Consider the following 26,092-nt stretch of genomic DNA (forward strand, 5'->3'; position numbering starts at 1 on the left):
GGATAGACTGGACATGAAGAAGAAAGGCAGATTCATAGTTCTACCAGAAGCAAAACAGAAAAGCTATATCATACCCAAGGGGACCTTTGTGACTACCCCACAAAGGGGAGAAAAAGACCTCCCAAAAACTAGAACATATAAGTTACTCTCCTTTGTCACATGTGCTTGAACCTGCTTGCCAGAAAATGCAATATGAACTTTTGGGAAAGTATGAGAAAGACTTTTAGGAAGCTGGATATTTTGTATCAGTCATACTGATTTAGTAAATTGCTGTTTCTAAAAGCTGATTAACTCTGACTAATTGGCATCAAGTGGTAATCATTGATGGCAGTGGGGGAGAACTCCTGGGAGAGACTCATGAGCTATAGCATTGGACAAACATCCCACAAACTCTCAGGGTTACCCCTAGAACTCTGAGAGGACAAGAAGTCTCCCAAGCTCTGGGGACCTGACCTGCCAGTGCAAGGGGGTTTTGGGAAGGAGAGAATAAGCATATATGTAGTACCTACTACATACTAGGCATTGTGCTAAGCACTTTATAAATAGTCTCTCATGTGATCCTTGCAACAACCTTGCAAGTAGATGGTGTTATTATCCTCATTTTACAGTTGGGGAAACTGAGTCAAACTGAGGTTAAGTGACCTGCCTAGCTTCACACAGCTAATCAGTATTCAGGTCTTTCTAATTTCAATTTCCATGCTCTACCCACTGCTCCACATGGCTGCCAAGAAGATATTAGAAGAGTTGCCCCAGAGAAAGTATAACACAAGCATTTGCAGTTTGTCTGCTTCTGTATAAAGGTATCTTAAGAAAAAGAGATTGAGAATCAGAAAACCTGACTTCAAATCCTACCTTTTTTTTTTTTTTTACTTCCTTTATGATCTTGGGCAAGTTACTTAATATCATTGGTCCCAGCTTCCTCATGTGCAAGGTGAAAGATTTGGTCTAGATGGCTTCTCTAAATGCTTCCAGTTTTAATTCATTGAGCCTTAGTTCTCATTGAAATAAATTCAATAAAGGAGATAAGGTTTCCCCAGTGGCTTGTGGCTCAGAACCAAGTTCCAAATGGGGAGATCAACAGATCAACATACCCTTTAACAACGCAGCCAGTGTTGCTCTAGAGAGAAGTGGAGCTGATCGGCTGAAAGGTCACCAGCTTTGGGTGAGTCACAGAAAACTGCAATTACTCAGCACTCTTTCCCAATGGGTCATGCACGTGCAAACCCATATGGATGAGTGTGGAACTGACTCCCCAGGCAGAGGATATGAATGCCACCTGGTGGTTAAATAGACAAAACTCTAAAATTAAGGGCTAAAATATGATAAAAACAGCAACTCTAGGAAGCAAATGTGTATACCAAGTCTCTACCCTTTAAAAATCTAAAACCACTTGGAATAAAACTTTTAATCCTTTTGGTCCCATACTTGGTCTCCAAATATTTTGACTCCTGTGGTCAATGACAAAATCAAGGCAGGATGAAAAGAAGGGTGAGAAGGAAGGAGCAAATGAGAGACAATTACAAAGCAGAGCTTGTTATCAATCAAAACTACCTCTAGGTAGCTTGAATCCCTATAGGGTAGGAATTCTTTACTTGTGGTCCATAGAGGAAGTATAACTAGATTTCAAAGGATTCATGAACTTACTTTTTTTTTTTTGGTAACTATATTTCAAAAAAAATTTTTTTGTAATCTCATTTATTTTATTTTATGCATTCAAAAATTTGATTCTTAGAAGGGACTCATAGGTTTCCCCAGACTGTCAAAGGGATCCATGACATAGGGAAGATTGAGAAGCCCTGGTCTAGGGGATTACTGCATTCTTGCCAGCTCTGATGTCCACTAGTCCATTCACAGGGCAGCTAGGTGGCGAAGTGGCCAGAGCATCAGACCTGGAGTAAGGAAGACCTGAATTCAAATGTGACTTCAGACACTTGCTAGCTATGTGACCCTGGGCAGGTCACTTAACCCTGTTTGCCTCATCTGTAAAATGAGCTGGAGAAGGAAAGGGCATACCACTCCAGTGTTTTTACCAAGAATATCCCAAATGGGGTCACAAAGAGTCAGATACAACTGAAACAATTGAATAACCATCCCATAAATTCATTGGAGCATAGCTTTAGAGACAGAAGAACCCTCAGAGGCCATCTAGTCTAACACTGCACAGATAAGGAAACAGAGATCCAAGGAGGTCTATTGACCTGTCAAATGGCAGATGGGGAATTTTAACCCAGGACCTCAGCCTCCACACTTACTGAGGTTTCCACCCACAAAGGATGGCTCAGGTTTGTTCTCTTAGACAAGATCCTGTCTTCCAGCTGCTTCCTCCTTAACAACACTGCAGACACACAGCAGGTGGTGCCAGCATTGCTTGGATTCCCTAACTCATATTCCTTTCTGGTGCAGGCCTGTTTATCTGTATTTGCTTCGATCCTGGGAGATGGTACAGAGATGCTTCCAGTATCTTCTCCAGACTAGATCAGAAGGAGGTGTTGTAACTTCTTCTCCTTGGCTTATTTATTTTCCCCCAGTTGGAGGGTCTCACTACTTCTTCATGGAATCTTGTATGCATAAATCATATTGTTTTAGGGAACCATACCCTTCAGTCCTTGTAAAGGTTTGGGAGAGTCCTTGGTGGGGTGTGGGGTTGGAAAGTGGATTCTTGAATTGATCCACTGATTTATCAGTCCACATAAGCAGTCCATAGACTTGTGTTCTGGCTTCTTGCTGAAAGACATGAATGGCTCAGCAGCTCCTGGTTGGTTCCCCAATACTCATGATTTGGTTGTTGTATTGAAAATAACTGATTATACTAGTACCTCTCTACTGAGGAATTTCCAGAGTTCAAAACTTCTGATCAGCTAGGCCTGGCTCTTCAAATCAGTGGTTATCTCCTTAACCAAGAAGTGTTGTAGTAGCAGGTACCACCTAACATAGAGCACATAGCAGTCCATAGGTGACATCTATTGTCAGTAGAACAAGAAAGAGCATCATCGGGACAGTGCCTGACACACCGTGGCACAGAACTGTGAATCAGGCTTTGCAGTCAAAGGTCAGTGGGCAACAACTCTATGAGGCAGAGGGATACAACGCATAATCTGTGGTCAAAAAGATGACCTTTCAAGAGAATTAGAGCTTGATCCTGGATTGTAAAGAATTTCTTCTCCCTGTTTCTCCTTAGCTATCCTTGACCATTTTGACATGTTCTGTTATCAGAGGAAAATAGTTCTATTCTGGGCTGAGCCTCTAGCAAGCTCTAGTCTGGACAGAGTCTGAAAATGTTGTCTGTTAGTGGGGAACCCCACCAAATTCAGGAGATAATAATAATAGCTTACATTTATATAGCACCTTGAGCTTTGCAAAGCAAATTTTAATTCATTTGATCTTCACAAAAACCCAGTGAGCCAAGGTGCTATTGTTATCCCCATTTTACAGATGAGTATACTGGGGAAGGCCAAGTGATTTGTCCAGGGTCACACGGCTAGTTAATGTCTGAGGCAGTATGTAAGCTTAGGTTTTTCTCATTCGAAGTCCAGCCACAATGGAGAAGAGAGGAGAGGAGAGGATTCTTAGCTGGTTCTTAGAAGGAGTTCATAGACTTATCCCTAGACCAATTAAAGAGATCTAATAAAATATGATAAAACAACTCATTCATTATACTAGCTAGTCAACTAGCTGCTAATCAATCCCCAGTGCCCCTGAACACAAACCATTAGACTATGAGCTTCTTGAAAGTAGGGATTTTTATGTGTTTGTGTGTATGTGTGTGCATTTCTTTATATCCCTAGCACATAGCACAGTGCCTGACGCTTAAGACACTAGACACATAGAAGACACTTAAAAAATGCTTGTTGACTAACTGATAGGTCACAAAAAAGTAATGGATCTTTCCAGTCTTGGCAGCTATTTCATGAATTCAAGCACTAGTTGAATTGGTGGAGGTGATACCTTCTACTATAATGCTTCTTGGTTAAGGAGATAACTGCTGATTTGATTGTCCTATACCTGAAAGGACTAAAGACCCAGGCCTAGCTAGTCAGAACTTCTGGACTTTGGGGATTGTTCAGATGGTAAAGAGGTACCAGCTATAATCAGTGATCTTCAATACAATAGATCAGGAGGATTGGGGAACCAACCAGAAGCTGCTGAGTCATTCATGTCTTCCAGCAGGGAACCAGAACACATGTCCCACTAAAAGGGGATGGATTGAATACCCAGCTCCATGGGAAGTAACCTTTAGTCCAATCATGCTATTATAGGAAAGTTATATATACATACACACACACACACACACACACACACACACACACACACACACACACACACACACATATATACATACAGAGACATAAAGACAAAGATAGACAGACAGAGACAGACAGATTCACAGAGAGAGAGACAGAGAACTTTCCTCACAACAATTCTGTGAGATAGGTATAGTTGGAGTATTAATATCTTCATTTTATAGATCATAGGATTATAGATCGAGAGCTGAAAGGGACCTCAGAGGTCATCTTTTCCAACTCCATTTCACAGATGAAGGAACTGAAACTCAGAGCAATTAAATGACTTGCCTAGGGTCATACAGGGAATTGGTGTCTGAGACAGGATGCAACCCAGTTCTTCTGACTCCAAGTTCAGCATAATTTCCCCTACTCTGCCTATCTTTCAGTTTCTCTCCCTCTCTCTCTCTTTCTCTCTCTTTTTCTCCCCTTCCTCCCTGTCTCTTTTCCCTTCTATCTTTCATCTGCCTCACTCTCTTGCTTCTCTTTTTCCTTCCCTTCCCTTTCCTTCTTTTCCCGTCTCTCCTCTTCCTTTCTTTTTTCTCTTTCTATATTATATAATATGCGTACACACACAATATATACATATGTGCATGTATATGTGTGTGTGTGTGTGTGTGTGTATGTGTGTGTATATAGGTATGTGTTATATATATGGGGTAGAATTGATCCATAGGGGCCATTCTAGGAAGCATGGGCTTGGAAGTTTTTCAAGGGAAATCTAAGCACATGCTCCCTGGAATAACTCCAATAGTCCAATTCAACTCCTACTACTCCTTTCTCCTGGTTAAACATTTGCTGTCCTCTGCAAATCACCTGGAGGTACATTTTACACATTTGTCCATATTTCAAATTTTGGAAAATTGTGTGGGGTCCTGGGGAGGTTCAAGCATTGTCCTCTCTAGTGCTTTCCCCAGTACCTCATACTGAAGTTTCATACAAGACATGTGGCATTTTTGGTCCCCTAAATGCCATGTAAAGAGTCCCACCATGCCATCCAGCCAGTCCTTACATGCAGTCTTTAGAGAGTTCCTAGGTCAAACACAACTGGTTTATCTGGAAATCACAATTACTCCCAAACAGAGTCATATAAATTTAACAAACAAGGATGTTTTTTTGTCAGAAGTTATCACTTGTTTAATACTTATATAGTTTTTTGTTTCTGCCTTCATACTATTTCCCTTCTATGTCACCTTCTTTCCACTCACAGAGTTGCGACTTTGGTGTAGGACAGAGATGTCAAACATGAGCTCTCAGCACTCTCAACTGTGGCCTGAACCAAATCAAAATGGAATTGGGAAATATCTAACAAAATAAAAATACAATTAAACATAGATAATGTTAATAAGTGATTTTCCAGGACAATATGTGGCTCTCAGGGATCCTTATGTACAGTTGGGTGTTCCTCTCCTCAGTCTTTTCTATTGGAGTTTAACACCACCAGTGTAGGTCCTTATCACTTCCCACCTGGACTTTTGCACTTCAGAGGGGTCTTTCTAAAATGTAGGTCTATGTTATCCCCCTCTCTCAATAATCTCTAGTGGTTCTCCATTGCCTCTAGGATCAAATATAAAATCCTCTGTTTGGCTTTTTTATAATCTGAATCCTTTTTAGTCTTCTTATACTTTACTCTCCTCCTTGTATCCTACAAATCTACAACATCCCCCCTCCCAACTCAGTATCCCCTTGACAGACTGGCTATTCCTTATGCTTGGAATTCCCTCCCTCCTCAACTCTGCCTCCAGGCTTTCCTGGATTCCTTCTAAGGCTCAGTTCAATCTCCTTCTTCTGCAGGGGACTTTTATGTTCTCTTTCCCACTACAGCTGTCCTTCTGAGAGTACCTTCCATTTATCTACTCTCTAACTTGTACATATATAGCTATTTGTAATGTGAGCTCCTAGAGGGCAGGAATTATGTCTTTGTCTTTTTATGTGGCCCCAAGAAATAGGACTGAGCCTCTGCAGTTGTTCATTTCAGTTCTAGGTGAAGGGAGCAGGGTCTCCAACCTTGTGAGTTTCAAAGCTCAGAAGCAAGCCACCAGTTTTGTTTGGACACTAGACTGAAGTCTGTAACCAATATTGTATTGAAGCTCCAGAAGCAAGAAGTAATTTTTGGGAGTACTTTCTAGACCACAGTCAGAGAAAATTGAGATGAAGACTCATTTGACAGTCAGGCCATATCTGGACATGAACTTGAGTAGGCAAATGCTAGGTAGGAACTGAGCTAAGTAATAAATATACTGTAATGTTAAGGTGCAGTAGATTTGAAGATCTTCCCTGGCCCGAGAGAGAGAGAGAGAGAGAGAGAGAGAGAGAGAGAGAGAGAGAGAGAGAGAGAGAGAGAGAGAGAGAGATAGAGAGAGAGAGAGAGAGAGAGAGAGAGAGCAGGCAGAGCAGAGCAGAGCAGCTAGCTTGAGTGAGAGAGGGAGTGATTTTGCCTAAGAGAGCTTAGGCCTGACAGAGAGAAAGGATGGTGGTCCTTCCCCTATTGGTAATGTGTTCACACTTCCTTGTTGCCATGGTAGAATTAATTTTCTGGTATCTGAATAAATACTTTGGTTTTGTCTTTGAGGGAGAAAGTTTATATTTTATGAATTTACCCTGGAAATACATTTACCTATCCATAGGCCATTGTGGGTTTTGCATGCTACAGAATAGTTGTGGAAAATGTTTGTATTTGTTATTGCTGTATCTTTGAAGTAAATATCCCTTTGTAAAAGTAATTGATATTAAATGGAATGCAGGTGCTAATCACTGGCACTTAACAATAGAGGGAACACAGCCAGTTGATGCTAAAAAGGGATTAATTGGGAAGTCAGCTGAAGAAGCTACATGAATGCAATAGTCAAAATCCAGACTGGATTTAGCAACTAGCCTAGCATCAATGTCCCAAGGAACAAGGAGTGGTCTACTATACCCTTTGTTAAGGTTAATTGATGTGAAGTGGTTTTATGGAACTAGGGCACTGGGGATATAGCAGCTCTTGGGGGTTCCTGATGATGGCATTAGAGAAAAGAATGCTCCAAACCCCCTCAGGATGCCCTGCCTTGAAGAGATGTAACCTGCTTGTCTCTCGGAAGAGTGAGCTAGAGCACATATCCAATACTCCCACATACATATAGTCAAGGACCTGTGATCTCATATGTATTGTGAACTCTCAGGGTTGAAAGTCCTTCGGCTTACCCTTTAGACACTTAGTCTTAGAAAGTTGTCATGGGCACTGAGAGGTTAAATTACTCGTCCAACGTCTCTTATCCAAGGTCCTAGGATGTGAGAGGCAAGACCTCAATTTACGTCTTCCATCGTACTGCATCTCCTAATAATATCTCGCATACGATTTTATGATTTTTTTCAACAGCACTGTCCCCATTTCAACTCTCTCTATATCATGATTCCCATTTTACAGATGAGGGTTTTATATGGCAAGTCACCGATCACACAATTAATAAGTTTCAGTATCTATTCCAGATCTCCCACCCCTGGGTCCATTCAAAGATCCATAATGAGTGCGAAACAACATAGGAATTTCACTAGAGTAATGAGACTCTGGCCCTTCCCCGGGCTGCCCTTATCGCCCTAGATCCACCCTCCCTCTCTCCAGAACTAGTGACAGGGTGCACCACGCATTAGGGTCTCACTTTCCAGGAAGGCCAGCTGCCTTGGAAGAGGAGGAGAATCCTTTCTGCAAGAGAAGACTCAAAGAATTTGTCCGTGGAGAAAAAAATGCGCGGTGCGCTTTGTCTAAAGTGCAAAGAAGTCCTAACTTACTTGGGACTTTTAGTTCCGTCTCCCGATTCCTCCGAGAGCTCCTACCCCATTCCCCGCCCATCCTCTTCTCCCAACCCCCTTCCCCGTGAGAGCCCAAGGGACCCTTTAATTCCTTACTGGAGAGCTCCATCCCATCACCCAGGGAAGCGGGCATCCCTACTGGGAGATGCTGAGACTGAATTCCTAGGGCAAGGTCACTCCCCCCCCCCCCGCTTTTATTCCTTTTAATTCATTGAGGAGAGAGCACTCCCCAGAATTTCTGATCCCTCCCTCTCTCTCTTCTTTCAGTCCCCGAAGAATTCCCTCCCTCTGCCCTCCGAATTCCTTTCCCTTTCTTCTTCCCCACCCTCTTCTCATTTTCCCCTCTTTCCCTTCCAGAGAAAGACCCCTCCCATGTCTCTTCACCCTGAGCTCGCTCCGCAGCCTGGGAGTCATTCACTTTCCCCTTCTATTTCCCTCCTCCCCTTTTTCTCCCTCTCCCTCTTCCCTCCTTTCTACCCCCCTTCTCTGGAAAGAACCACCCGGCTTCCATTTCGCCTCCTCAGTCTCCTCCAGTGCTCCTTGGTGGTGACTCCAGCTCTTGCCTATGCCCTGGTAGCCCATGGCATTGGAGCTCTCCTTTGTCCCACCCACTAGGCTCCATGACCGAAAAGGGAATCTCCTAAGCCAAGTTGAGTAGTATCTCTGCGGCCGTCATTCCACTCACATTTCTGGAGTCAACAGGTAGGGAGCAAGCCACCTTTCTCATGATGCATGTGCATGACTCAGAGTACCGGGTTGGGAGTCAGAGGATCTTGATTCAAATCCTGCCTCTCACTGACTTTGGCCGAGCTACTTCAATTCTTTGGCCTCAGTTTCTTCCTTTTTAATGAAGGGGAGTTGAATTAGGTGGTTTTCTGAGGTCCTGTCCAGTTCAAAGGTATAATTCCTTGATCCCACCACTCTAATGCATAAGAATTTTTCTCATTTTTGTTTAACTTACATTCCCATGCTCTCTCTCAAAGACCCTGGGAGTATCCTTGGAAAAGGGATGTAACTCTTGAGACAATACAAGTTTTAAGTGCCCTAAGCTCAACACTTTCAGAAGCTTTCTGTTGGACAGCTTCTAGTCTGGACAATAGGGATGCAGAGAAATTTTCTGCTACTACAGATGCTTTAAATATTAAAGTGACAGTGTTTCCTTTGGAATCCAAATGAAATTCTTGCTAGTTAAGCAGTACCAAAGGATTTGCCTCCCTTTTAATTTATATAATTATTAACAGATGCGATTTTTTAAAAAAAGGTGCAAAACCCATTCCTGGAAAGTCTTTTCTTGCTGAAAGTATCTTTGGCACGTTTATAATGGGTGGTTTTCTATTTCTGTTTTCCTTTTTCTATCAACCTAGCTGCACACAGACAAGCACAAGAGCCCAGAGGGAGCATTCACAGAGTTTTGCTGAGACTGGGCTGCCCATCCCCTTCACCATTTCCCCATTAGTGCCTCTGCTGGAGAGGAGGAGGCTGGAGAGTAAGGGGTTCAGGGAATGAGCAAATCTGAAAATTCTTGGAAAATGACTTTGCCATCTGTGGAATCATATTTACAATCAAACTGGCTCAACATTTGAGAGACAAGAGAGGAGATGTCACCCACATGAGACATTTAGGTTTGAAAGGAGTGATCAAGCATTTTACAAGACTTGATTTTGATTTAGAATTGTCAGAGGGTTTGAAGTCTAGAAAGGAGTTGGACTTGGAAGCAATGTTGGTCTGCTTATAAATGTTCATAGAATCATAGATTTCAAGCTGGAAGGCATTTTAGAGGTTCACTTAGTCCACCCCCTTCATTTTAAGGATGAGGAACCTGAGACTCAGAGAAGTTGAGTAATTTGTCTCAGAACAAACATAGTTAAGTAATAGAACTAGAATTCAAACCTAGGTCCTCTGCCTCCAAATCCAGGGCTTTCTTTATCTGTATTTTCTGTGGGAAGTATTGGAGGGGTGAAGGTATTTGGTTAGCATTGATTTTTTTCTGACTGGATGACGTATTTGTTTATTTTAACCTATCTTAGATAACCAAGGCATATTCACTGCATTTAAGTGTGGTGTTTACCCACAGTGGGAGCAAATTATCTATTTGAGAAGGTGTTTCTTCATCTCTGATATGCAGAGGTCAGACTAGATGACCTCTGAGGTGCCTTCCAACTTGAAATATGGTGATTCAGAACACTGAATCAATCAACAAGCATGTATTGAGTGCCTACTATTTGCTACTTCTTGATATACAAAGAGAAAAATGTAAGTTTCTATCCTTACACAGGTTACCTTCTATTGGAAGTAAGGGACATCATTATTTTATTAAGTTGATTTCAATTCAATAAGAGCTTCCTAGGTATCAGACATTATGCTGGGTGCTGGCAATACAAAGACCAAAATGATGATGATGATACCAACCCTAAACAGTCCACGACCTCAAGAAGTTTCCATTCTATTGCAGCGATTTGTATGTCTAGATTTCATATTCTATTTCCTATCTTGTGTGACTAATTAAAAGTGATCAGTGTCAAAGCTAAAAAGCATTGTGAATTTAAGTAAATTGAAAAGCCTGGAAAAATAGCCTACCAACAAGAATTTATGTGCTTTCTGCTTTAAGAAAACCCAGTGTGCCAAAACCCAAATGGCCTGCTTATTCATTTTGATGTTATTTTTTTCATCCTTATTCACTTGGCAGGAATCTTTATTTTAAAAAAGAACTCATTGCAGGATTTCTTTAAAGAATAAGTTCCAGGTTAATCGATCCAAATTTCTTTGAAATAAAGCTTTCTAGAAATGCACCTACTGTCTATAGTGAGACTGTACTGATAAGACTTTGAGGCCCCCAAAACAATAGAAAGCTTTTAAAGTGAACTGAATAAATATATGAATTTATGAAAATATATGAAAAATATGACTGAATCGCAGTAAGCTGTGCCTCTGTTTATCAGCCTTCCCCCCAAACTATTGCAAAACGTCACCAACATTCTTTTATTTCCATTCTAGAAACTATATTTAAAAATAGGCCCACAGACATTCCCCATATCAACTGGAACAGTCTTTGGCCATTTGTTTTCATAGAGAAGTCAACAAAAAGCTTAGTATTTGTTGATTGATTCAAGTATTCCTAAGTCCTGACATACATGACATGGGGAGTGAGCTGACCAGTGTTCCCTCAGCATGATGAATGGGATGGCTGTGCAGCTTTAAAAGATTCATCAGGGATCTGGGTCAGGGGAAAGCAATTGGCAGAGCAGTGATGGCTGGCAAACATCCACCAGAAAGTTGACTTCTAATAGATAATAGTATCCGTCAGTTCATCAGTTCATACTATGTAGACTACATGGTAGGTTTTCTTAAAGTAATACATTCCATGTGTGAGAGGCAATGGATGATGGGTTAGACTTGGAAATCACTGTTCAAGTCTCATTTCTGACAGTAAGCAGTTGTACCGAATCACTTAACCTTTCTGAGACTTTGTGTTCTCATCTGTAAAGTAGGGATAATAGCACCTATCCTCATGGAGTATGCCATAAGGTTCAAACGAGATAATGTATTATATTATCATGTCATTATTATGAAAGCATTTTACTCTCTTTCTCTGTTAACCATTTTTGTACTGAATCTTTCCAAGTAGAATATAAGTCACAGCTGAGGGAATAACAGGGAGAGAAACAGAGATAGGGGTTACACCTGGGAATTCACTGATATGGGGAATTATCTAAAAAGGAAACTGCCAATGCAGCTCAGTACCTTGACTGTACCTTGTATTGGAAGGCCACCCAGAGCCTTTAGAGCAAGAATTTTAAACCTTCCCTGATCTGGGACCATTCTTTATCCACTGTGGCACTGAATAATGATTCACATGAATACAGTAAGCCTCAGTTTCCTCAACTATAAAATGAGAGTCAGACTGGATGACCTCTTAAGCCTTCAATTTAACATTCTAAGTCCCTGAGTCCAGGTGGCAAGAATTGTTATATTCTATGAGCTTCTGCCACCTAGTGGTTTTGAGGTCTAAAGCACGAGAATTTCTAGCCTGAAACCAAAAATTGCATCATGTGCCTGCAAACTGTTTGGAAAATTAATGATGTTTCTCATTTAATAAGAAAATCAGAGAGTTTTAGAGCTAGAAGGCACTTGAGACATCACCGTGGCTAAAAAATGTGTTAAAGGGTTCTTTGTGTGAGGAAGCATTGAGACTGTTTCAATTCTCATTTTTTTCTAGTAACAGTCAATGAATAAATATTAAGCACCTACTATGTGCTAGGTATTGTACTAAGCACTAACACCCTACTCTTTATGACTTTGACTTTTTCAGTCATAGAATCATAGTATTTAGAGTAAAAAGGGACCTTAGAGATTTTTTAGCCTAACTTCCTCATTTCACAAATGAGGAAACACCTAGAGATGTTTAGTGACTTACCCAAGGGCACACAGGTAGTAAGAAGCAGAGTGAGGATCTGAACCCAGTTCCTTTGGCTCCAGATACAGCATCCATGCACCACACTGCTTCCCAGACCACATGCATTTATTATGCACTGACCATTCTGTATTCCTTAGTCTAGAATTGTGATGTGGTGGAAAAAGGAATCAGAGGACTTGGGTTCAGATCATACCTCTGGTGCTTACTACCTATGTGAACTTGGTCAAATCACTTAACCTTCTCAGCCTCAGTTTCCTCATTTTAGAGGGATGTATAAGCTCTAGGTCAATGATACATTATAAATATATTATAAAGATGTGAATGCCTCTGGGACAAAGACTATACCTTAGACATTAAAAGTAACTCTTTTCCTTTATAGGTTCTAAATGGAGTGATATAGTGATGCACCCTAAGGAAAACTCAGTGAGAAAGATTTTTTTCTTCTGAGTATAATTTCTAGATATTTTTGGCCTTGGAGCTGATTATTTTTAGTCCCCAAAGGTATCAGGGAGTAATTGAGAGCTTTAGAAGTGATGGAGACAAAACTAATATACTCCTAGGCAACAATTAAGGCACATGGAACTTGGCATGATGTTAATGTTGAAGACAGGGGTTAAGAGTTAGGAGCTGTTTAAATATGAAGAGGAAAATGGGTCATATACACATTTGTAATCAATTCCCAATTTTCTATCTGTAAAAAAAAAGTTATTGAAATACAAGTGTCACTCAGATAACAGGAATCTGGGGATCTTTTAAAAATATCCTTGACTAAATGAGACAAAGAAAAAGGTTTTAGGGAACATATACTTGCTTAATGATATTGCCAGTCTGACTTTACAACTGGCTTCAACTTCAGCCACATATAAAAGACAAATCAAACCTTGTCTGCTTGAGGAAGGTGGAAGTAGGAGAAATGGGTGGAAGCTGCAGAGAAACAGATTTAGAACATGTAAACCCTTAGAGGCTAGTATTGTTTTTCATGTTGGCTTTGTATTCCTGGCACCTTGCACAGTGTCTTGCACACAGTAGGCATTTAATGAGTGCTTGTTGAATTGGATTGAATTTCACTTCAGTATAAGCAATAAGAAGGGGATTAGGTTGTCTTGGATCAGTTGACTAGTTTATCAGTGGAGTCTGCTTGTTTTCAATGTTAGAACAGAGTCCTTTTCAGCTAAAAGTTGAACTAGATATAGCATAAAGAGCATTAGCTTTGAAGTCAGAGGCCCTGAATTCAAATCTCATTTCTCTCACTTATTCCTTTACCTGTATGACATCTTAGCAAGTCACTTAATCTCTCTGGGCCTCAGTTTCTTCCTCTGTAAAATTTGAGAGTTGGACAAAGTGGTCCTTCAATGTCCCAAGTGCCTCTAAATCCATAATTCTGTGACCTTTGAGGTCCCTTTCAGCTCTAAGACTCCATGATACATTTATTTCATATTTCTAGACCATTGAGCTGACACTATTGCCAGGGGAGATACAAAGATTAAAAAAGGACAGCTCCTTCTTTAGTAGAATTTACAACCTTAAGAGGAGACAGACAGAAATAACTAAAATACAAAATGCTACATGATGTGTTTCCATAAGAAGTAAAAGCTAAGTGGTATTTAAGGTCTAAGCAGGGAAGGATAGTTTGAGGATTATAATAAGAGGCCTCATAGAAGAGATACTGTTTGGACTGGACCTTAAAAGATGGGTACAATATTAACAAGTGGAGATGGGAGAGAGGGTTAAATGTCTGTTCATCTAAATCTAAATGTCTATTAGTAATAGATAATAATAAATGTCTAATAATAATAGAAGTCTAAATGTCTATTAATACGGATATCAGAAGACAGATCATTAAAATAACCCAGTGCTTTCCTCTAACTTCAGCTAATACTATAACACATTATAGAACTATAAATTTATTCAGTGTGTGAATGAGGCAATAGTTACAGGGTTTCAAAAATTCAAAGTAAATATGTATAAATAAAATAAATGTATATTTCAAAATAAATATATATTCAAAACATCACATCATAATATACTTAGAAGTGGAAGGGGACATGAGATGATCTAGTCCAGAGGTGGGGAACCTGTGGCCTCGATGCCCCATGTGACTTTGTAGGTTCTTGGCTGTGGTCTTTTGACTGAGTCCAAGTTTTAGAGAACAAATTCTTTTATTAAATGGATTTGTTTTGTGAAGTTTGAATTCAGTCAGAGAGCCACACTTGAGGACCTAGAGGGCCACATGTGGCCTCTAGGGGGATTCCCCACCCCTGATCAAATCTAATCCCCTCATTTTAGAGACCGGGAAATTGACGGTCAAAGGTTATAAGATCACATGTTAAATGCTGGTCAATGACCTAACAAGTATTTATTTAGAGCCTCTTATGTACTAGGCACTGGAGATATAAAAACAAAACCTAAATGATCCCTGCTCTCAAGGAGCTGTAGAGACCAGGTTATGCATAAATACAGAATGCCTGCCAAGTTAAGTTTTGGGATTAGGGAGGCCCTAGCAGCTAGCAGTGGGAGGTAGAAATCAGGAAAGGCCTCATGTAGGAGGTGGTTTTTGAGCTGAGCTAGGAACTCCAAGAAGCAGATTTGAGTAACGAGTGTGTTTCAGGAATGGAGAACAGCCTGGATAAAGGCATAGAAATGGGATATGGAATATTGGGTGTGTGAAGGACAGCTGAGCTGGGATAAAAAACTGGAGAAAAAACTACAAGAAAGAAGATTAAAATTAATTATACAAGATAAAAATTAATTATGCAAACAAAATGTAATGGCTCTTTAGAATGAAGTTTGAACATTTTTCAGTATTGGTTATGTACAGATGTCATCTCATGGATTCGTAGTTGTGCCATCACTAATTAATGTCAGACTCCAAATATGGTTAATAATAATCATGATGATGATGAATAATAATAGCTCATATATAGTGCCTTAAACACATATATGTATATATATATACACATATGCCTATGCATATATTATATATATGTGTATATATGGATACGTATATATATATATGTGTGTGTGTGTGTGTGTGTAAGTGTGTACATATATAATATATATTCTCATTTAATTTCTTGTAAGCCTTTCTTTCCCTTTCCCCATGTTCCCATCAGTGATCTGCCCACCCCATAATCAGCTGTGTAGGCTGACTCATACTAGAGCATGACTGCTCTGACCTCAGCCTTATTATCCAAGGCTGGGGTTTGGAACAGATAGCTGTGGTCCTTTGGAAAGTCAGAATGGAACACATGGTTACATAGGAAGGTTGGACAAAGAAAAGGGAAGGGGAGAAGGCAGGGCATACACACCTGAACCACGCTCTACCTTTTAGGATGGGGCAGCTTTAAAAAATGAATGTCCCTTGCAGGCTCTGTTGAAGATGGGCCTGGGTTCCTGCTCCAGGGTTGCTTCTTTCATCAGCACTAGCTATCACTGATGCTGCATTTAAATTTCACCACAAGGCCAACTCAGATTTTCCAAAGTAAAGTGTTCTTCAGTATTCATCCTATTTTAAAACATGTTTAATTATAGACTAAATTAGAAAGGTTAACCAAAGGCATGGTCTCTAATTGTTTTGATTTTGAGGTCACATTGTAAGGCCCTGTCTTTTGCAAGCTGACCATGGTATTTCTAGACTTGGTTGTGTATTATAATAATATTGGACATACTTAAATATTGTCACGTAGCTGTCAAATGACATTTATTATGGTAATGGTTTTAAAAGACTGAAATAACCTGTGGAGTGGCAAACTTTACTAAAGCATTCACTTGAAACTATTTTTTAAAAAATCATCCCTTATTAAATATCTTTAGCACTCAAATTTTCATCTACTTAATGTAGATGAAAGAATCAAAACCCAGATTAAATTAGAATGCAAAAAAACAGCAGGGTATTGTGTAGAAAGAGCATTAAATTAAAAATTGGGAAACCTGAGTTCTAGTTCTGCCTCTGTCTCTAATTACCTGTGTGGCCTTTACTTTTCTAGGTGTGAATTCCTCACTTGTTCAGGAAGACTCATCTTCCTGAGTTCAGTTCTGGCCTCAGACACTTACTAGCTCTGTGACCCTGGGCAAGTCACTTAACCCTGTTTGCCTCAGTTTCCTCATCTATAAAATGAGTTGGAGAAGGAAATGGCAAATCCTTACAGTATCTTTGCCAAGAAAACCCCAATAGGGGTAACTGAAAAATGACTTAACATTTCTCACTAATAAAATAAGACATTTGGATCAGGTGATTTCTGATGTCTCTTCCAGCTCTAAGATTCTGTAATACTATCATCATTGTTTTTTAAATCCAAGTTCAAAGAGGGCAAAAAACTGTGTTTTACTTAAATGAAGCATGCAGAACCTTCCATTACACACTGGCAGAGGAAAGCTATCCCCGGTGCAAGGTTACTGAGTCACCCGAAATCAAGAGCTCACATGCTCCCTCCAAAGGTTTTTCCCCCAGATAACTGGAGCATACAGAAGTTGGAAGGAAGATCTTTTGTACAGCCAAATAAATTACAAGAAAGAGTCCTCCACCCCCAAGTAAACATAGGTTCACTCTCTCACAGTTGGTGTCAACTATTAGGAAGAGAAGAAATATAGGTAATACCTGTGAAGAGATGGAGGGCGTTAATAAAAGCCAGAGAATCTGAGTGGTTGCAGTGATTCATGCCTCCCATGCTTCGGAGGCGTCAGGGTCCTCCGATGATGTCACCTTATTTTAGCACAGTGCTTGGCATGCAGTAAGTGCTTAACAAAATGTCCATTCATTCATCCATTCCTTACACTGAAGTGATTTGTCCTCAATTAGGCTTCTCTGCTGAACTGCTCTCTGCTGCCACCTACAAGTCTTCAGCTGAGAACTTCTCTTAATTTGGAAAGATCCTCCAGCTCTTTGGCTTATAGATCTTTACTTCTTCAGTCAAGTAGATTCCAGGGAGCAGTACCTAGTGAGCTAACTATAGAGGACTTAGCTTTCAGCCTAAATATTTACCTGAATTCTTATGATCTAAAATTTCTTTTCACCATTTTACTACCGGATCAGCCGGGCACATCTTCAGTCATCCTGATCAATATCTGGCCACTGGACCCAGATGGCTCTGGAGGAGAAAGTGAGGCTGGTGACTTTACGCAGCCCTCCCTCACTGTAGTCCAGTTCGCTTGCAAATCATGACATCACCTTCCTGATGTCATGGTCCTCTTCAAGAACAAAGGACAAACAGCCACAGCTGGGTCAGCAGTCAGGGTCCCTTTCAATTCGTCCTAAGGACTCCACTTAGCAAATCTGCAAAGGAGCTGAGTGGGGTGAGAGTGAGGAGATTCCTTTCAAATCCCATAATGTCTTTGGTTGCCGTGTAAGTCAGCTCAGGAACAAGACTGAAAGGGCGAGGAGGACCTAGTGAAAATGGTGATCTTTTTCCTGTTACTTCCCTTTTCCTCTCCATCCCCACAGCAATCAAAATCACTCCATAAACTCTTAAGACTCCTATACTGCCTGGCATAGTGTGCTGGTATTAAGTATATTAGGTGTTCAATAAATGTTTGTTGAATTGAATCACCATCCTTTGTTTTAAAATGATGCATTAGGTGGTGACTGTTACTTTTGTGTAAAACAGCTGAAATGATCACTCTTTCTAAAGTAAGGTGTTGGTAAACACTTTTTCCAAAGCGGATGGGCAATTTTTTATATATACTTCTATTCAGATGAATGAATGAAAAAGCATTGGTTAAATATTTACCATGTTTAAGACACTATGCTAAGTGCCAGAGGTACAAGTAGGAAAATTGAGACAATTCCCAACCTCAAAGAGTCCACAATCTAATGGGGGAAGGCAATATGTATAAAGAAAATTCAGCTTCAAAGTCAAATGGAAAGGTTCACTGGTCCTTGATGGCAAGAAGCATGCTTAATTTTGGTTCTGTACCCCCAAGGGACTGGAATATGCAGAAGTATGCTGGCAAGTGTTTACCAGCTGGCTCTCTCACTGCGGGGAAAATGTACTTACATCATACTTTTAAGTTTAACCTTCATTATTAACATCTTCTTCATCATTTATTAAAGTCTAGACAATCAGCAAAACATTGGATAAAGACCTTGTTTGTAGCATTTGCCAATTTCCAAGGTGTAAATAAATGGCTCATACTGAAACTTTAGCAGTTGTCTCTCAGCAACTGTATGAGCAGGCTCCAGAGCACTTCTGGGTATATGGACCTGTGCCTAATGTGTTCTTGCTGAATATTTACATAAAATGGTTTTACTAACCACCTTGCTCTACCTGTGACCATAAAAGAGCAAACAGTGCAGTTCACTTGTAAGGTAAGGAAGAAAGCAAGAGTGGCCTGTCAAGGAACTAGCCCTGGGCCTTGCCAATCTAAGCCAGCATCTCTTTGCATTTGGTTCCAATAATTTCACCACGGACCACTTAATAATATCCTCTCCCCTGACTCCACCCTCCACCCCTCACTTCCCGATCACTGAACTCCAACTTAAGACAAAATTTCTCCTGAATTGTTCTGGCTTTGAGGCTGCTTAGCCCCATGGATTTGGAGACATGTATTCAATCCATAATTCCCTTTCCCCTTCTCCTGCCATTGCCACTGTAACTAGATGCCCAATTCTGGCATCTTTTCCCTCTTTCACTTCTACTCCATTTCCACAAACTCCAGACCACAAGTTTTCTAAAGTTTATTTATAAGAGAAAAGAAAATACAGTATACAAATTCAGAAATAATATGCTGGAGCAAGATAATGAAAAGTGAAGATAAAAATAAAACTCTCCATTCTTGGACTGGGCAGAACTTGGAGAAGTCAGCCTAAAGTGAATGGGAAACTTTCAGAGATGAAATTCTGAAGGCACTAAGAGAAGTAATTCTAACCAGGAGAAAAAACATGCGTTGTCTAATGAAAGTGATGTGGTTACATAGGCGGCTCTCCAATAAAGTTAGATTTTCTAAGGATATGTACAGAAGATGCGAACAAAGTCAGGTAACAGAGGATGGCCACATAAATGTGGCAATTATGTTAGAAGCATTAAAGCTCAGAATGAACCCGAAGCTTGAAAGGAAAGCTAAGGACATCAAAAAGGGGGCTTATTATTATACTTGAGTTATAAGGGGAAAAAGAAAGTTCAGGGGAAAAAGAGGACCCTGGCTTTTGGGTGAATGGGATAATGATGAGGAGCCATAGAGAAGGCAGTGCTGTTCAGTTTTTTTGTTCTATTTTTTCTGCCAAGGAGAATGACTTTAGAGAGGAAAGAACAAAAAATGGCTAATGGAGAACTGATGCTTCAGATGTAAGCTACCCTTAGTGAATTCAAGTCACCTTGCCCTAATGAATTATGTCCTCAGGTAATGAAAAAATTGCTGGTTGGAATTGTTGAGCCCCCATTAGTGATGTCTGAAATATCATGGAGGATAAAGAGGCACTGCAGGAATGGAGAAGAACACATATTTTGATTTTCAGAAAAGGATAGGGAATAGTCTGAAAACTGGAGGCCACTGAGTTTATTTTAATTTCTAATGAAATTATTAAAAGGATGGTTAATGAAAACCTTGAAAAGCTAGTAGCTATCACAAAGAAGAGCCATTACTTTATTTAAGAAAAGGTCATTCTAGACTTAGAGATAGGATAAGATGATCTCTAATAATTCTTAGAAGACAGTGGGTATTGTGAAGTCAGGAAGTATCTGGCTTCACCTCTTGTGTCTGAAGTTTACTCACTTTGTGATCATGGACATGTTCGAGTCAGTGTGGCATCATGTATAGAATGACTGATAGGGAGTCAGGAAAACCAGGGTTCAGATCTTACCTCATGCTTACCAACTGGCTGATGATTACTGAGTCACTTAATTTCTTTGAGTCGCAGTTTCCTGGTTTATCAACAGTATATTACAATATCTGTATCACTTACCTTCTATCATTGTTATGGGCATCAAATGAGATAATTTGAGAACTTAAGTAAGCCTCAGCAGTTTTATTCCTTTATCTCTCTAAGTCTTGTTTTCCTCATCTGTAACATGAGAATTATAATACCTGTGTTACCTACTACCCAGGAGCAGGTGTGAAAATGGCTTTGAGAACCTTCATGTACTATAGAAATGGAAGTTAGTAAAGGACTAATTATTATCCTACCTCTAACACTCTAGAAGGGTTTCTTGTGAAGATTTCTTGTGAAGATCTTTTTCTTTGGCAGACAGGTATTTGTCCCTTTTGTCTCATTTTCCCAAGGCACTTTTGTCCTATGATTTAAGCCCCCATTGACACCTTATGGCATGTGATCCTTATGCATCTCTATCTAAATTTATCTTTTACTTAAGAAATTTCTAAATTTCACCCCTTCCTATCAAGAGGAAAACAAGTCTGAAAGGAAATGAAAAGGCAGAATAGGATAGCTGTGGTCCTTGGGGCAGAAGACCTGTTTTCAAGTTCTGCTCTTTACAACCTCTGTAACCTTGGGCAAGTCTATTAGCCTCTCTAGGGCTTAATTTTCTCATCTGTAAAATGAGGAATCTGGACTAAATCATGTCTGTGTTCCCTTCCGACTCTAAGTACCATGACTGTGTTCACAATAGCAGCAGTCTTTTGTCACTCTCAAACATGCTGTCTGTCTTTAGGCTCTGTTGATGTAGAAGCAGCCATGGATTTTCTGGTACTTTGACATTCCAGCCACACCTCCCTACGTTAACAGTCTAGAAGTCTCCATCTTCTGCCATGGGATCAATCTGAGGGGAAAGGAATGGGCTTGAGAAGTCAAATCAGCCAGCACTCATTGAATCTCTATCCTATTAGAATATCAATTTACTGTGAATTGGGATTATTTGTATCCTGGAGCCTAGCCAAGTATCTGTCATACTAAGTGCTTAATAAATACTTATTGACGGATTGATGGTGGCATTCGCACCATCATTGACTGGTATTGTTTCTGCTGGGATTTTTGAATAGCTCTCCAGGATAGACACACAATACGTGCCCAGAAGAACACACATAATATGTGCCCTTTTGCTTGCCTTCCCTGGGTGAAAGATGCATCAATAGAGAACAAAGAATTACATGGAAAAGAAGGTATCTGCAGATCCTAAACCATTGTAGCAGGGCTGCCTTCCTCCCTTCCTCTCTAATCTACCTTGTATTTATTGTGTACTTTTCCTGTATACACACGACCTGCACAGACATATACACATACATACATGTATATACACATATGTATATATACACATACACATATGCATGTATATATATAGATGGATAGATATAGATAGCATTTTTTCATCTGTGTGTATGCACATACATATTATCTCTCTATAGAATAAAAATTCCTTGAGAGCAGGGACTGTTTTTGTCTTTTTAAAAAAAATATCCCCAGCACCTGGCAGAACGCCTGGCACATAGTAGGGGTTTCATAGATGCTTGTTGCTTAATTCATGAGTTCTACAACCAAAGTTCTGCTTTCCTTGTTCTCGCCATTCTCATACTCATTCTGTAACATTAGCAGATGTATGAGAGGAATAGATCTCCTCAATGCTTAAGTACATTGATACCCCATTAAAGGCAGCCTCTGCTTTGCTTCTCAGTGTCCTGACTGTATCCAAGCTCTTTCTGTCCCCACCAGCTCAGTTTTATTGTTAGACCTGTTTTCTAATAATATCAGAATGTTGGTGATACAGTATGACTCCTGGGTACATCACTGTACAGTGCATCTCTACTCCTGTAATGAACACAACTAAGGTGTGGGTCTAGTTTTTACAGTGCTAGTTCTATTTATTAAATAACACCACCACAAACAAGAGATGGTTTAATTCTGATAAAATATATATATATATATATATATATATATATATATATATATCAAATTTTGCCACCTAGTGGCCATAGAGCAACACTCTGATCTGTTACTGTTCCAGATCCCTCAAATTCTGATTCATGAGAAGTCTTAGGGAACCCAGCAATTTTATTTTTACTGCCCAGGAACTAAAGCTGTAAAAGATCTAGGAAAGCTTTCATTCTTACAATAACTCTGTGAAGTGTGTGGTATTCTTATCTCTGTTTTACAGATGAGAAAACTGAGTCTGAGAGATTTTGACTTGTTCAACATCACACTATTATTATTAAGTGACTATTATTAAGTGACTGAGTTAAGAAAGAAAATCAGATCTTTTTAACTCTGCTTCATTAGTGAGTTGTATGTGGGAATATTCATGATAATATGCTCATAATAAAAAAAATTAAAAATTAAAAAAAAAAAAAAAAGATCTAGGAAAGCCCCCCTGACTACTATTGCTGGATCCATGTACAATGGTGTGGGAAGGGGGCTTACAAGTGTTTCTCTGGTGCTTTGGGAGAGACTAAAAGGAAATCTATGGAAAAGGATAAATCCTTATCTCTAACTTGTAAGTATACTAATTTTCTGGCCAGTAATCAGATCAATAAAAAAATCACTTATGGTCTCTCAACATATTGCAAAGGTAACAAGACAGGGTTGCTGCTACTTTTAAGTGAAATTTGATGAGTATCTTTAGCCAATAAAAAACTAACCCTTCTCGTTTTCTTTTTGAAGGACAAGCTTGAGTTGTACCATCAAAATGGAAAATATACTATTCTGGCTGATCTTTTCTACTCCTGCATGGATCATCATTGGTGGCTCTGAAACGGAACAGGATTTTACCTGGCACTTACGAAAAATACCTCGGGTAGTCAGTGAAAGAACTTTGTATCTTTCCAGCCCTAAATTTGAAGCAGATGCCAAACTGGTGCTAAACAGAGTATGTGGTATTGAATGCCAACAGGAATTACCAGTGCCAAACCTTTCTGACCTGGAGGAGTCCCTGTCTTTTGAGACCGTCTTTGAGAATGGCACTCGAACCTTGACCCAAGTCAATATCCAGGGATGGACGCTTGACCCTACTCAGAACACTACAAGAAAAATAACACCCAGGAGAAAGCGACAGGTGTATGGCGTTGATAGTCGTTTCAGTATCTTGGACAAGCGATTTGTAACCAATTTCCCTTTCAGCACAGCGGTAAAGCTCTCCACAGGTTGTAGTGGTATTCTTGTCTCCCCTAACCATGTCTTAACGGCAGCTCACTGTATTCATGATGGACAGGACTATGTCAAAGGGGGCAAAAAACTAAGGGTGGGGTTGCTCAAGATGAGGTCCAAAAGGAATGGCAAAAAATCCAGAGGTTCAAAGAGGAGTCGACGAGAAACTGAGTATGGAGATCCACAGGGTACCCAAGAGGAGCTGAATGTGAGATCCAAGGGAAGGAGAAGAAGAAAAGGATTGGGAAAGGGTCAGAGAGGTTCTGAGGGGCAGCCCTCTTTCCAGTGGACCAGGGTCAAGACAACTCACATTCCCAAAGGCTGGGTTAGAGGAGTAAATGGAAATGTTGCTCTGGATTATGACTATGCTCTCCTTGAGCTGAAACGCCCTCACAAAAAGAAGTATATGGAGTTGGGCATCAGCCCAACCATCAAGAAGATGCCTGGGAGCATGATTCATTTCTCAGGTTTTGACAATGATAGATCTGGGCAGCTGGTCTACCGATTTTGTAGCGTGTCAGATGAATCCAATGACCTCTTCTACCAGTACTGTGATGCAGAGCCTGGCTCGACAGGTTCTGGGGTCTATCTCCGCCTAAAGGACCCAGACAAGAAATGGAAACGCAAGATCATTGCTATCTATTCGGGCCACCAGCAGATGGACGTCAATGGAGTCCAGAAGGATTATAATGTTGCTGTCCGCATCACTCCTCTCAAGTATGCACAGATTTGCCTGTGGATCCATGGAAATGATGCTGATTGTACTTATGGCTAACTGTGCCCACCCCAAAAAGCCACATTCCCAAAACAAAGCAAAAACCAGTCTCAAGTTACTACAACAGCACCTCATCTCAGGTTATGTTTGACTTTGACATCTATCATCAGAGTTTCAACATTTTGAAAATTACTCCTTAAAGACAATGAGAATATTTTCATAATTTTTAAAAAAGAGAATTTTAAGTCCATATAGCTACTAAAATGGAACAGGCACCCCAAGTGCCAAAGTTTGTGTTTTTCTTTAAATTGTGGTAATTTTAAGTTCTTTGTGAGCAAATGTATTTCCTTCTGCCTTAAAAAAAAAATAGGCAAATTTTGAAGCCTCAAACTGATACTATCAAATAATAGGCAATTTCTCAATAGACTTGTTCTCAGGGTTCTACTCTAGTTAGTTTCTAAGGTAATGAACACTCTGTAGAACTTGTGGAACTGTATCTGCAGAAGTAGGTAAACTATGATGGACAGTATTTAAAATAGGTCAACTGAGAGATATGAGAACCCAGTGAGTATAAACACTGTATTATTCTGTATTACTAGGTGCTATTTTTTTTTCAAAGTAGAAATTCCGTTATCCCCCCCTCAAGAAACAGTTATTTTTTTTCTGACAAATATTATTAACTTTCACATATGCCAGTTCTTTGGTATCTGTTCTATTTTTAATATACTATGTTTCTACATAAAAAACTTCATGTTTTGGAATGAACTGGTCAGATTATCTCATCACTGGGAGGATCCACATTAATTCACCTAAGTTTAATGTTAGCCAGAATATAGACTTGGGATACAACCCAGAGTGGGCATGGCCTTGGGATCCATTAGCTAAAAATGATATCCCAAGCTAAGGATCTCCTAATTAGGAAACAAATAGCTCCAGTAAGACTTGTGGGTTTATGATCCTTACTTGGTATCTGGAAGACATTACTATCCTTCCCTGACTCCCCTAAGCTTCACCCAATTCATATTCTGCTTAGCGTAAGCAGACTTGGGAGACTTGGGTATACCTTTATACCACTGGACAGGCTTTATGTTTGCTTGGTGATACCAGCTTTCTGAAGTGTAGTACTCAGAGGAATGAACTTAAATATAGTTCCAGCTCACATTCTTTTGGACTGTGTGTGGACATGTAAGAAATAATTATACTCTAGTTTACTGATCGGTGCTTTAATGCTGGTGCTCCATTGGGTGCAAGAATGTGTCACTGTGGAGCCACCAACTAAAAATCTTTTCTTGACCGTCTTCTATATGATGATGACAGATTTGAGGGAAATAAACATTTTTGTGGTTAGATATATTCACAGTAGGCAAGAGGAAGTAGGTTATAGTGGCTAGGTAGCTGGCCGCATAGTCAAGAACACCTGAATGTAATTCTTGCCTCTGACACATGCTGGCTCTGTGTCACTGGGTGAGTCATTCAATCTCTCAGTACAACAGGGAATTTTCTAAGACTATAAGTGTGTTGGTAGAGGATGTGCCTCACCAGGAGTTTCTTACATCTATGAAATCACAGGTTCTACTTAAAAAAAAAGGGGGGGGGGGGAGTAGGTTCTTAAGGTTAAATGTATTATATTTTACATACTTTGGGGTAGGTAGGTGGTGTGGTAGACAGAATACCTGGCCTGGAGTGGGAAGATTCATTTGCCTGAGATCAAATCTGGCCTTAGTCACTTACTAGCTGTGTGACCCTGGGCAAGTCACTTAACTCTGTCTGCCTTGGTTTTTTCATCTGTAAAACGAGCTGGATAAGGAAATGGCAAACCCTACCTTGGTATCTTTGCCAAGAAAACCCCAAATGGGGTCATGAAGAGTCAG

At 40.0% G+C, this 26,092-nt stretch overlaps 1 protein-coding gene across 1 annotated transcript; it reads left to right on the plus strand.

Moving 5' to 3' along the window:
• The first annotated feature begins 8,261 nt into the window (after nt 1-8,261).
• PRSS35 (serine protease 35) lies at nt 8,262-24,982 on the plus strand. Its single transcript, XM_072642705.1, has 2 exons — nt 8,262-8,771; nt 23,024-24,982. Exon 2 carries the CDS (start codon nt 23,049-23,051, stop codon nt 24,279-24,281), a length of 1,233 nt encoding a protein of 410 aa, XP_072498806.1. The 5' UTR covers nt 8,262-8,771; nt 23,024-23,048; the 3' UTR covers nt 24,282-24,982.
• The last annotated feature ends 1,110 nt before the right edge of the window (nt 24,983-26,092 follow it).

This window comes from Notamacropus eugenii, chromosome 2, assembly GCF_028372415.1.
Source record: "Notamacropus eugenii isolate mMacEug1 chromosome 2, mMacEug1.pri_v2, whole genome shotgun sequence".
Classification (NCBI taxonomy): Eukaryota; Metazoa; Chordata; class Mammalia; order Diprotodontia; family Macropodidae; genus Notamacropus; species Notamacropus eugenii.

What these genes read in the sequence shown, in the direction of transcription:
- PRSS35 (XM_072642705.1), top strand. Translation starts at nt 23,049, where the DNA reads ATGGAAAATATACTATTCTGGCTGATCTTTTCTACTCCTGCATGGATC.